Source organism: Gymnoscopelus braueri (genome assembly GCF_963280865.1).
Source record: "Gymnoscopelus braueri genome assembly, chromosome: 7".
In the NCBI taxonomy this organism is placed as follows: domain Eukaryota; kingdom Metazoa; phylum Chordata; class Actinopteri; order Myctophiformes; family Myctophidae; genus Gymnoscopelus; species Gymnoscopelus braueri.
This window is the reverse complement of record NC_137608.1, coordinates 22529749-22542377: the sequence shown is the minus strand read 5'-3', so window position 1 is coordinate 22542377 and position 12629 is coordinate 22529749. Positions and strand designations below refer to the sequence as shown.

General features: G+C 42.5%; 2 protein-coding genes across 4 annotated transcripts in view; both read right to left on the bottom strand.

Moving 5' to 3' along the window:
* Positions 1-1144: 1144 nt before the first annotated feature.
* On the bottom strand, positions 1145-6560 carry LOC308088746 (betaine--homocysteine S-methyltransferase 1-like). The gene is made up of 8 exons (XM_080433308.1): positions 6500-6560; positions 5493-5625; positions 4279-4391; positions 3549-3740; positions 3120-3267; positions 2743-2925; positions 1844-2072; positions 1145-1710 (listed from the first exon to the last, which is right to left on the bottom strand). The coding sequence occupies exons 1-8, from the start codon at positions 6515-6517 to the stop codon at positions 1533-1535; spliced, it is 1194 nt and encodes a 397-aa protein (XP_080289434.1). The 5' UTR covers positions 6518-6560; the 3' UTR covers positions 1145-1532.
* A 1074-nt stretch (positions 6561-7634) lies between these two features.
* Positions 7635-12629, bottom strand: part of LOC308088745 (betaine--homocysteine S-methyltransferase 1-like) — a 24903-nt gene continuing 19908 nt past the window's right edge. The window contains exons 1-8 of one of the 3 annotated variants that reach the window (XM_080433305.1): positions 12340-12415; positions 10926-11058; positions 10455-10567; positions 9950-10141; positions 9494-9641; positions 8900-9082; positions 8495-8726; positions 7635-7966 (exon numbers count right to left, since the gene is read on the bottom strand). In XM_080433305.1, the coding sequence (XP_080289431.1) occupies positions 7789-7966; positions 8495-8726; positions 8900-9082; positions 9494-9641; positions 9950-10141; positions 10455-10567; positions 10926-11058; positions 12340-12357 (1197 nt within the window). In that variant the 5' untranslated portion in view covers positions 12358-12415 and the 3' untranslated portion in view covers positions 7635-7788. Of the gene's footprint in view, positions 7967-8494; positions 8727-8899; positions 9083-9493; positions 9642-9949; positions 10142-10454; positions 10568-10925; positions 11059-12339; positions 12416-12629 lie in introns of those variants that run through there. The other 2 variants (XM_080433306.1, XM_080433307.1) reach the window with 2 other exon arrangements.

Sequence of the window (12629 nt, the reverse complement as noted above, 5' to 3'; positions counted from 1 at the left end):
GTCTAAACGTAAACGTTGCCTTGTAGGCTACCATAATAATCCATTGCGCGACCTCTGAGGGCGTTACGGTAATGACGCCGATCTTAGCTTCTTTATGCTCTTTGCTGCTCTTCGCTTTCTAAAACGGTTAGCTTGCCGCAATACTGCCATCTGCGGGATTTATAACGCATTGCAATAGTCCCCCCACCCTACCTACCAACATGTATTCTAATTTCTTAGTTAGTACAGGCAAAACATAGCCTACAGTCATCTGTTACAACATGGTCTAAACTTTAGACTCCAAAGCAGAGGTCTTCAACGTTTTTCAGGCCGTGGACCCCCTTAGCTGAGAGAGAGTTAAAGCGTGGACCCCCACTACATACAGCACTATTAGACAGCACTATCATTAGGGTTGTGTTAGTGTAAAGTAATGTCTTTTGTTTGTTTACACATTATCTTTTCTAATAATATGTTGAACTCCCTCTATACCAAATCTCTTCGCCATAAATAGCCAATCTACAGCACGGTGCGACGCGTTGTGAGCTTGTAGATCTGCTATTTTTGGCGAATGTTCCCCCCAGAATAGGGATGCTAGAGTTCAAGTGGTTAATGTAAACCGGTACTATCTCTGATGATCCTCAAGGGGTCCCGGACACCCTGTTGATAACCCCTGCTCTAAGTTTCAATAGCCTTCGTCATTTCTTGCCAATCCTATTGTAGGCTACATTGGCGAGTGATTAATCATGCATTGCTTTTCTCAACCTGAACTAGGGCAGTCAGGTTGAGACCCACATACAATTTTACATGACAAAAGTTTTAAATGGAACCATTTCCTAAGTTTTATTCACCAGGTTTTCGTGGGAAACTGGGAATACATATCTTGACAGTACAGTCCTGTGCAGTGTTCATTTAACGCTGAGTGTACAAGTGGAACCACAATGGAAACAAGCCCCTATAGGGCTTTGTGTTATCCTTTTAGCATCATTGTAAAAATCGTACCACTGTTCTATTGGCAAACTGTTAATGAAGTATTAAAAGGAGGATTGCTCCAAAATGTGAACACCTCTTCAGTTCTCCTCAGACCATTATTCAGACATCATTTCATTGTAGTACGGCATGCAGGCAACCACAACACAATAATAAACTTGTTGAAACATGCATTTTTTATAAATCCATATTTTATTAAACAAAATTATGAGTGAAAAAGGTCCCACTTATCCATGGACCTAACTTGAGAAGTTGAGATATACATATCACATAGAACTGATTTTCACAATAACCATGTTTGTATGAAGTAATAGGATTTGTACAGAAAATGTTCCCGCTTAAGTTTCAAATGAAGACCCTGGCTCCTGCGTCAGGCAGGAATGCAGATATTCGCTAAACATCAGAGTCAATGGAGGGGATGAAATTGTAGATGCTTAAGGTCAGATTGCACTTGTAGGCACAACACAGCATACAGATGCTGGTGTCTAATGTGCTGCGTCAGTGGATCTAGGGCCATTCTGCTGGACACCAATTTGTTCCAGGGTCTGGTACTTTCCAGGGCTAGCTTATTGGGGCTTGGTCTTATCAAAGAGCTGGTTGAGTTGGTCCTTGGTGGTGGCCTCTTTCTGCTGCATGAGGTCAGCGTGGCCCTTGGTAACACCCCAGGCGTCTGGAGTGGCCAAGGAGGGACACAGGGGACGACCAGATGCTGGCTTCAGGTTCTCCCAGTAGTCACGGCGGGCTCTGAAGGGAAAGGAAGGGTACTTATAATACCAGGTAGTATTCCTCATTTTTTGAATGGTATTCAAGTCATCACGATAGACAAACTTGTGTTATATTGGTTCAGTTTAAATTATATATTTTTTTCTAGTCTCACCTGGCTCTGACCCAGGGCTTGGTGTGCATCTCCAGACCGGCACCCCAGCTGCCGTGCTTCTCTGCGGCTGCAGGGAGGACGCCTCTCTCAGCGCTCAGCTCTTCTGCCAAGGCCCTGATGTGGTAGGGTTCAAAACCACAGCAGCCACCGATGTAGCGGATGCCCACATTGTAGGCCTCCCTGGCGTACTTGTGCATGTCCCAACGGGTCAGGATCCTAGGCTCCAGGCCTGAGAGAAGACCGGTGTCATTCTTAGTTTCATTTCATACAAGACTCACAGTATGTTTCATGGGCGCAACCCACAGACTCAGCTGTGCTGCTCATCCCACAAGTGCATGTTCCTTACAAATAGGGCACCATTTAAAAAGGTAAAAAAAAAAAAGGCTTTCCAACTGTATAAAGGTTATTGCCAAGAAGTATTGTTACAACAGAGAACACATATTTCCAAACGTTTTTGTGTTATGTTTCTATGACACATACTGTATAGACCAATTCAATGATACACAGAGGCTTATTCATGCTTGGTTTAGCTCTTCTCACCGTGGCTACTTTAATGCTTACCTGCTGTAATCTAAAAGAGCTGGATCTGCTCCAGTATGTTCAGAACATAGTGGCAAGGCTTTTAACTAGAAATAAGAAAGCGCATCACGTCACCCTTGTTTTAGCTGCTCTTCATTGGCTACCCGTTTTTTTTATTGACTACTTTTCAGTCTTTCATGACTTGCCCTCGAGTTATACAAGTTATATGAGCCAGCACGCAGGAACCGCACTGCCCGTTTATGTGTCTCAAGACCAGAGGTGATGTCAGGCCTAGACCCCCATGTGATACGAGTTTTATCTCTAGGACCCCGATCTACACTGTAAAATCCTCAGTGTTTATAATGAGCAGTGTGCATTACCGAAGGGGAACTCGGGCAGGTCGATGAAGCCCTGGCAGTTGCAGTCGGGGGTGTGGAAGGCCAGAGGCTGACACATGTAGTGAGCCTTCAACCCAGCCTTCTCCACTCCCTCCTTCATCATCTTCGTTGCCTGCACACAAGTCATGGGGTCGAAGTGGCAGTTGATTCCTACAATATCGGCACCTAAAAGGAGGTCAAGGAACCGTGTTATGATGTTGCTACAGAGGACAAATTAGAAGACTGAGATACATGTTTCTTTTCCAACTGGCAGGTTCAGTTTCTAGCCAAGAGGCTTGGTTCCAAGGCATAACATTAACATGTGATTTAGAAATGAAGATGAGATAAATGTTTAGTCTTTAGTGTGACACTGCACCTACCAGCTTTGACCAGCCTGACGGCACACTCTCCAGGTGAGACTCCATGCATGTCTCCTTCTGGTCCAATGCACAGATTAGCAGCCACTGGCTTCCCCGTCGCCTTCAGTACCTCCACGGCCCACACCGCCTCCTCCACATGTTCAAAGTACTGCAGGGCAGACACATTGACATACAGTCAAGACATGTTTCAAAAGTAAAAATGGACCGAGAATCTATGGATTTTGCCTTGCACTTATACAAGGCTATATATCTCAAATTGTTTTGATTTGTGAAGGGCAAAGCAGTCATAACCTGGCAGCAAGAAGACCTCAAATTAATCCACTTCTCATAAAGTGACCTTTGTCTCAATGTTTGTCTTGTGCCTCCCTCCCAAAGGATACCTTGGCTAAAAATATAATAATAATAAATATTCTATCACAAACGCATTACCTCAGCAATCAGGAAATCCACATTCTTCTTGACAAACACATCCAGCTGTCTCTTGAAGATGGCCTTCACCTCAGTCTCACTCTTACAGCTTAGGTAGGAGGGAGTCTGGGAAACTCCACCGGCCACCAGGGCGCCTCCTTCATTGGCTACCTCCCTCGCCAGGTCACAGGCTGCCTCATTAATCTGGGCACCCTGGAGAGAAACGTTAAGTTTGAATGAGACAAGCAAACAACAGCAGTGATGAAACCTGATGATGTCACCCTGGCCTGCACGCAAATTAACATTTCAGACACTAGAGCAAGAGTTTTACCAAGTTATGGATCAAGCCAAAGTCTCTTGTGGTTTTATGAAGTTTACTTCAAGAAGCAGGACAGGTCCAGTAACAGTGAAAGCAATTTTCAAATTGTCCTTGATATAACGTGTTCTTTGAACAGTTGATTTGAGAGTTAAAAACCCTTGCTAAGAAGAAATTCTATAGTCGTGGGTGGGTCATTGCAGATCCAACTGGCATTCGATTTATTAGCCTATGGAACATACTCTAATCGACCTGTACTCATACTATAGCTGTCTGCAATATGGGTATCTACTGTAGTACTTGAGTGCGCAATTATGTTTTCCACTAGTCTTACCAGTATCATGTATCCGGAATTCAGCACCTCCCTATAAATGAATGAGTTACCTTCTACCTCACACTCATGTGGACGAGGTGTAAATATTCCTTTGAACTTACTGTGAAGCCAAGGGCGTTGCCCCTGTTCTCCAGTTTGTCATCACTGGCATAAAATGTGAAGGTCTGCATAACGTCTGACCCTGCTCTCAGGAACTCCCTGTGCAGCTGTCGCACTGAAAATCACAGAAGGCAACCAGATTCTTGAGTGGCACTTGTTAATCAAGACCCGAGGGTCAGCCAGAAAGGTCATACTTACACCATCTAGTTGATGGTAGTAGTATATACAATACATTTCATTTCTATTTTAACTTGATTTTCAGGGGTCAGCTGTACTGAATACTTAAGGAGCTGTAGTAAAGTCCAGATCTGTGAGAATGTGCCTTCGTAAAGTAATGTGAAGGTACAGGCATTTGTCCTCCTCAATAGTTGATTTTATTGAGGAAATGGGCTTACATTGGGTACACAAATGATGACTTCATGGTTAAACCAGTTCCAAAAAAAGCAATGTATGGAGAATCTGCTGGCTAGCCTTTATTCAGAGTGTCTATACATGTGCATGCTCTTCTGTGTGCGCGTGCACAAATGTAAGTGTGTTCCTTGTCTGAATATATGCGTGTAAAGATGTGTATGTGTTGGGTCTATTTGTAAGTGTGTGCATGAATGTGAATGAGTGTGCATGAATGGGCCCCAATGTGCATGTATGCATGTGCGTTCTCCCTGTCTAAAAGTGTGTATGTGCGTGTGTATGTGCGTGTGCGTATGCCAGGAGTGCACGAGTTGTGCGATTTGTGTGTATGTGTACCAGTAATGCATTGTCAATGGTAAAGGATAAGTGCCACGTCTCGTTCCTAAAGGTCAGCTGAGGTCAGTAACCATCTGTGAAACCCCCCAAAAACTGTTTTTCAGAGTCTAACTGTGAGGCTGTTTTCAGCGTGTTAGGTTACATCAGGAACTCAGGATCGGGTCTTGGGCATTAGTATGAAGCTCTTGGCCTCTATGTCTGTTGGCCAATGTAGTATACTGTGTGTCTGTAATAAGTATGTATATATGCAGCATGTATGTGTGTGCGATATGTCATACATATATATATATATATATATATATATATATATATATATATATATATATATATATATATATATATATATATATATATATATATATATATATATATATATATATATATATATATATATATATATATATAATATACAACAGAGCCTTTATGGATTTACAAGGACAAGTCAAACTAGTTAAAATATCAGTGCCCCAACCTGCTTCTGGGTGTTCTGCAGCGGCTTCGGGGGTCCAGGGGCCAGCTTTCACATAACCCCTCTTCTCCAGGGCAAACACAAAGCCGCCATCTCCGATGACAATCTCACCAGCATTAAGACGCTCCAAGACTCCCTGCAATGATTTTGATTTTACATAGGCTTAATTACTGGTAGGCCAACAAAGTAGTCACAAAATAACTTAAAACTCCAGTCATGCAACAAATGTGCTTACAATGTTAGGCTATCTTTTCACACTATAGGCCTACAGTACTTGCATCAGTGGTAAGATTCCAATATTTAAAACAGTCAAAGGGGCAAAAGAAATCCTAATACTAGGGTAGGTCAAAAATCATGCTCATCCAATATAGGTACAATATTCTGTGGCTTGCAACATGTGGTGTTAATAGTTTTAGAAATTGTTCTCATAATAGTCCCGCAAGAACAAGGTGTAACTCCAAGTTTAAAAATGGGTCACCAGAAAAGCTATACCTAATGATGTTAATTTATGACCACTGTCCAAAAGGCTAGCACTGGTCATGTCCATGGATTGGATGTCACAACTTTTTGCACATACAAGTTCTGCAGCACATTAGTCGTCACTCGTCAGTGTAAAGTGGGAAGACAAATTTCTATTGTAAACCACTTTTTTACAGTTTAAGCTTTCCTTAAAGTATATAATTGATGGCACATGTGTATCTGAAATGATTTAGAATGAAAAAAAAAAATCTGGTGACTAAAACAACTAAAAAAAGACCACCACCACTACACATATGGCACTGGAAACAGTTAATGGGCTTAATATATTTGCCCCCCCAAAAAAGATGGAAAATAAAGGAAGCCATTGGAGCCAATAATAGATATTTAAAAAAGTTGACTAGAATAAATCAAATTGGTGCACACACAGTTGCTCAAGAAAATAAACATATCACCTTGGTACTAATGCTGATTTTTATACAAACATTTGTCTGAAAGAGACTAAGACAGTCCAACATGTGGTCCATATGTACCTTTCCTGAGGGTGCCATAATTCCTCCTGACTTGTGAGGTCCTGATTGTTGAATCTTTGAGAGGCTGGAGCGAACATCAGTGAGTGGGGAGGGCCTCTATATATCCCACTGAGGTAGGGGAGGGGTCATCCGAGCCCCCGCTCTGATTGGCACAAAGCAGGTTGCACAACAGTAATGTTTACTCCTCACCCTCCCACCCTGCACTGAATGAGAGTATTGTAAGTGTTACTAGTTTAGCCTGGGTTATGGTTGTTATTGGTGTGCTGCTTAGCAGTCTTCCTGGTGCTCCTGAACAGACACATTATGGATATATGTATAGTGAACTTCATGATTCAAATGTAACACAAATGTATAATCCTGGTTTTGCTGTCTGCAATTGATCTGTCCACGCCCTACGGTAACCATGGTAATGACCTTGAGTAGTGATCCTCAGCACCTGAGCTGAGGTGATCAAGCACCCTATAAAAGCAGTGTATTTGTCTGTGTGCCACCATTATAGCACTGACGAAGGTCCTGGGAGGACTGAAACGTTTGCTTTTTAATCCACTGAGCACATTATGAGCATCTCAAAATAAAGAAAACAAATATTTTCTTTAAGTCTTGTCTAAGGAGTTTTCCTTAACCTTCATGCAGTGAGTGAGTCTCCTTCCGTCAGTTTACCATATGTTTTTCGAGACCACCGCACCTGCAGTTCTCCTGTTCTTTACATTATGGATAAAAGAATGCTATGACATCCAAATTACAGTATACAAAATTACATCTTTTTCGATTAATTGAATACACAGGACCCCGATGGAAACAAACCATAGTGCTTTCTTAAGGTTTTAATCCTTTTAGCATCCTTTTGTATTGAACTGTACTTCCTGTGCTTTTTTGCAAACTGTTAAAGTATTCAATCAATCATGTAAACTATTTCACGCACACACACACACACATGTATATATTATTGTTGTTGTTGTGACATATGAGATAAAATGGACATATAGATTAAAGACACTGTCTGCTGATATGCTGTTTGTGTAGTTTGTGTTGTGTATAATGCTGAAAAGCAATTAGTCAAATGACTAATTCACTCCACATTGAAAACACGAGGCAGTAAAATGAGGCTTCAAACTCAATTTATTATTTTGGGGCCAAGACAGACATGCTCCACCCTAAGAGCAGAACTAGCTGCTACAAGTGCTTATTGTTTACAAACTGAATTGGGAAAGACCCAGCGCCACGTCCTCCTTCTGTCCCTTTCTCCTCCTATTTTCTGTCTCCACATCAAGATTGGCACTCTCTCTCTTTCACTTTTTCTGGGACTTGTCTACCACATGCTTCATTTCCTGGGCGCTTGTGGCCTCCTTGTGCTGCAGCAGGTCGGCGTGGCCCTTGGTCACGCCCCAGCCCGCTGGGGAGGACAGAGACGAGCACAGGGGACGACCAGACGCAGGCAGGATCGCCTCCCAGTAATCACGGCGGGCCCTTGGAGACAAAGCCAGATAGTCAGATAAAGAGATGCAGGCGCCAAATGTCAAGTCAGGTCAAGTCAAACTTGATTCTGTTGACGTGTTGATGGGAAACACACATATAAACACATGTACACATCGTAACACATACACCATTTTAGACCACTCACTGATTTATGAAAATAGACATGATCCGAGAATTCAAATGATGGCTCTTATACACCTCAATTCAACTCTGAAAAGTTAAATTAACAATCAACCTTGGCGTGTGTATCGTAGCGTGTGTATTGGAGAATGGGGAGTCGGTTGGACCAGCGCCAGCGGTTGTCCAGAAATGTCTATAAATCCACACATCTCTGTGTCTGTCTGTGTTTGTAATTTATTTTAATATTTTACTCACGCCTCATAAAAATGGGTCTGCAACTGCAAACCCAAAAATGGGTCACGACCGATTGTTTGGGAAACACTAGTACTATTACATTTCACACTTCATTGTCTTCTTTGTGCTCTTCATTATAATTCTACTCTTTCTGCCTGTCCTCACCTGGCTCTGACCCAGGGCTTGGTGTGCATCTCCAGACCGGACCCCCAGCTGCCATGCTTCTCTGAACCCGCTGGCAGGATACCTCCTCTCTCAGAGGACAGCTCTTCACACACGGCCCTGATGTGGTAGGGCTCAAAACCACAGCAGCCACCGATGAAGCGGATGCCCACATTGTAGGCCTCCCTGGCGTACTTGTGCATGTCCCAGCGGGTCAGGATCCTCGGCTCCAGCGCTGAGCATTGGAGCAGGACAACAAGAACATTTGTGAAATTTCATCTAATAGACCTTTTTCACAGAAGCCATAGTGACATGAAATAGTACGCTAAATACAGGTGTTACCAATGATACCAATTAAGGTTTTGATTGATTGATTCCAATGAATATTGAATGAGCAGTGTGCATTACCGAAGGGGAACTCTGGCAGGTCGATGAAGCCCTGGCAGTTGCAGTCGGGGGTGTGATAGGCCAGAGGCTGACACATGTAGTGAGCCTTCAACCCAGCCTTCTCCACTCCCTCCTTCATCATCTTCACGGCCTGCACACAGGTCATGGGGTCGAAGTGGCAGTTGACTCCCACAATCGTGGCACCTAAAGAGGTCAAGACAATATGCACTTTATTAGCAATTAGTTCAAATTCAGATGTTTCTCTGCATGTGTGAAACACAGGCAACTTAACCACTTTAAACCTGATATCCCTGCCTATTATCAACACACATTTTCTTCTCCACAAATCTTTAGAAATGTTCAAGAATTTGTCAAAAATAGCAAAAACAGCTGATGTGATATGTCGTGAGCTTGTATATAGCCTACATTTAGTGTCGTACAAAGCATAAAATAGGGCGTAAGTGGTTAATGTAATCGTACTGCATTCAAATACTGTGATGTGAAGGTGAGACAACTATGTCATTGTTACAATTACTCGACTGTTGGACAAGAGGTGGACTCTGATTTGAAGTGAAGGCGAAAAATAATCCAGACTAAAGGAAGTACAGTACACACCAGCTTTGACCAGCCTGACAGCACAGTCCCCAGGTGAGACCCCGTGCATGTCACCCTCTGGTCCGATGCACATGCAAGCAGCTACAGCCTTCCCGGTGGCCTTCAACACCTGCACGGCCCACTCTGCTTCCTCCACATGCTCAAAGTACTGTAAATGCAGAGATGATGTTATCAACACTTTTAATCAACACATTTTACGTTTTTTTTTACAGAATAGTATATATTGTATATATACTGTCAGGCAGAAACCTTGTATCTCCATAATGAATTCAACATTTTATATATTTTCGTCGTACAAGAGTGTCACACAAAAGGAGAGAAAATAGCCGATAATAGTGAAAGTAAAAAGTGGTTAAGTCTGTGAGTTTTAACACAATATTTTTTTGCCATATCCTGAAAAGTAACACATTTGGACAAGGTTTGTGCCCGACAGCAATGAATATGGTGCAAGTCAACCTCAGCAATCAGGAAGTCCACGTCCTTCTTGACGAACACGTCCAGCTGTTTCTTGAAGATGGCCTTCACCTCAGTCTCGCTCTTACAGCTCAGGTAGGAGGGGGTCTGGCAAACTCCACCGGCCACCAAAGCATCTCCCTCATTTGCTACCTCTCTTGCTAGGTTACACGCTGCCTCATTGATCTGGGCTCCCTGCAGACACATTAATGTGCATCGCAGTGAGAATCAAAGGCTTAAAAACCAAAAAGTGGCGGCAGAGATTGATCTAAATACAGCAGAATGGAAGTAATACAAATCGTACATCATGTTAACCATCATGCAACACTGATCTTTTGTATTGGGGTAGGGTCATATTGTTAATGTATGGATCAGGTGAGGTGCATTGTGAACTTATAGATCAGAAATGTTTTAAAATGTTTAAAAGCCGGCTGCATAATTGCCAATACATACATCGTAATTTTTTTTATTATAATGGCTGATATATCGGCCTGGCCCTCATACTCACAGTGAGACTCAGGCTCTGACCCCTGTTCTCCAGCTTATCATCACTGGCATAGAATGTGAACGTCTGCATGACGTTAGCACCCGCCCTCAGGAACTCTCTGTGCAGCTGGCGCACTGATGGATACACACAGGTTAGTCAGGTGAATAGGGACATTTTGTCATGAGTGGCGCATGTGCACAGGGTTCCATTTACTGGAAGGGATAGGGGGGAACATGCTTCTGCTTTTGATATTCCCCCTCTCGTCATTCATCTTTTATTGCCTGTTGGGATATGTATTATCCCTGATTCTGGTACGTATACATGCATTTCCTTTTGGGAAATGTAGACTGTCTGATATATTTATGTTTTATAATATCATAATTTAACAAAAATATAATATATAAAAAAAGTATGTTAACCCTGGCATTTCTTTGATTCAAAAATAGGTAAAATAGCAGATCTACAAGCTGTGAGCTTGTAGATTTTTTTTACCAGCTTCAGGGTGCGTGGCGGCAGCCTCAGGAGTCCATGGCCCAGCCTTCACGTACCCCCTCTTCTCAAGAGCGAACACAAAACCTCCATCACCAATGACCACCTCACCAGCGTTCAGCCGCTCAAGGATACCCTATCGAACACAGACCAAATCACAGGCTCATTGATCACATTCACATGGCAACCATTTTTCTCTTACATCATACTAGGGTGGGGGATCCATTGTGGGCTCTTTGACGAGCCCCCAATGTAACCACCAGGAATTCTTTCACGTATTCTGCACTTTGATGGGGACGTTAGCCCTGTTACAGCTTTCTATAAAGGATGAAGCCATGTGCAAACAATCCATCATATGAGAAAAAAGGAGCACAAGGGCATGAAGTTATTGCAACACAGATAGGTACTCAGATGTCAATAGTATGTGTGATGAAAAGTTGTGTGCTCATATTGTGCTGTAGTGAGAAATGTGTGTGTGTGTGTGTGTGTGTGTGTGTGTGTGTGTGTGTGTGTGTGTGTGTGTGTGTGTGTGTGTGTGTGTGTGTGTGTGTGTGTGTGTGTGTGTGTGTGTGTGTGTGTGTCTCCATCTAAGGTCAGGGATACAAAGATAAGAGAACTGGATTAGATGTTTTAAAGCCGCTGCTCTAGTCTGGTTGTTTTACATAACAACATTTCCTTGAAACACCAGTCCATTGACCACTGGTATACGTTAATCTATATCATTACATATACTGAGTACTGGACTTGGAACAAATTACGCATTTTACAAGCCTGAGAGAGAAACCTAGAAAATTACATCACTTTTCTATGCAGAATTACCACCATTTCCATTTACGCAAACACTGCCTTTATGCACATTATGTTACACACTACAAATTATAAATACAGTATATCTACTTAAGTCTGATAGTTGTAGGGCTGTAGGCTACTAGCACTAGTCTCTAGTTCAGTCCTGAATCTGTCATTTCTCCGAAGTTGCCTCCAGCAGCTTTAAGAGATTTAATGTCAATTTTTGTACAACTTTTGTCTACTGCATACTGCAACCTAATACAGGTGGTTTACACATACTTCTATTATCCTACCGTATAGGCCTACTTTTCTCATTACTAGAAGTAAGAGCTTTGACACTCTTACTCTACCCAATTCTGAGCTTTTTCAGTGTAAGTTAAATATATGTAGTGAATGTTTCAGATCAAAAGATTGACTTCTAGTAAGATGTACAGTATCTACATATTTGTAATTTACTTAAAATATCTTGGAAAAGCAATTATGTGGTTACGGTCTTGGACTCGGCCTCGATCTTGAATTGGTCCCCCCACCATACATCTAATCTCAGTCTTCACTTGGTCTCACTTTGAGGTGGTCTCAAATACAGGCCTAGATAGCTGTACAATGTCATAAAGAAAGGCCAGTTTACCTTCTTGCTAGGTGCCATGTCTCGTTCCCACAGTCAGTTGTAGCGTTAAGCACTTGTTAACAACCAGCTCTGCTCGTGCCCAGAGTGATGAGATACATCGCAGACCAATGTTATATTCCCTGGATGAAAATGGGAGGATCTGATATCTGTTACTGATTGGCACGTATCTATTTGGTCCATTGTGAAACGCTACGCATTCTGGCTCAGTATCAAACAATGACAACCTCGGAGTTAACCACATGAACCCTAGCGTCCCTATTCTGGGCATGGCATAATAGGCGATAGATCCC

Coding starts and splice junctions, on each gene's coding strand:
- LOC308088746 (XM_080433308.1), bottom strand. Junction 4,392..5,492: donor TGCAGAACACCCAGAAGCAG/GTTGGGGCACTG, acceptor TGTGATTTTCAG/TGCGACAGCTGCACAGGGAG. Junction 3,741..4,278: donor GCAACGCCCTTGGCTTCACA/GTAAGTTCAAAG, acceptor GTTTCTCTCCAG/GGTGCCCAGATTAATGAGGC.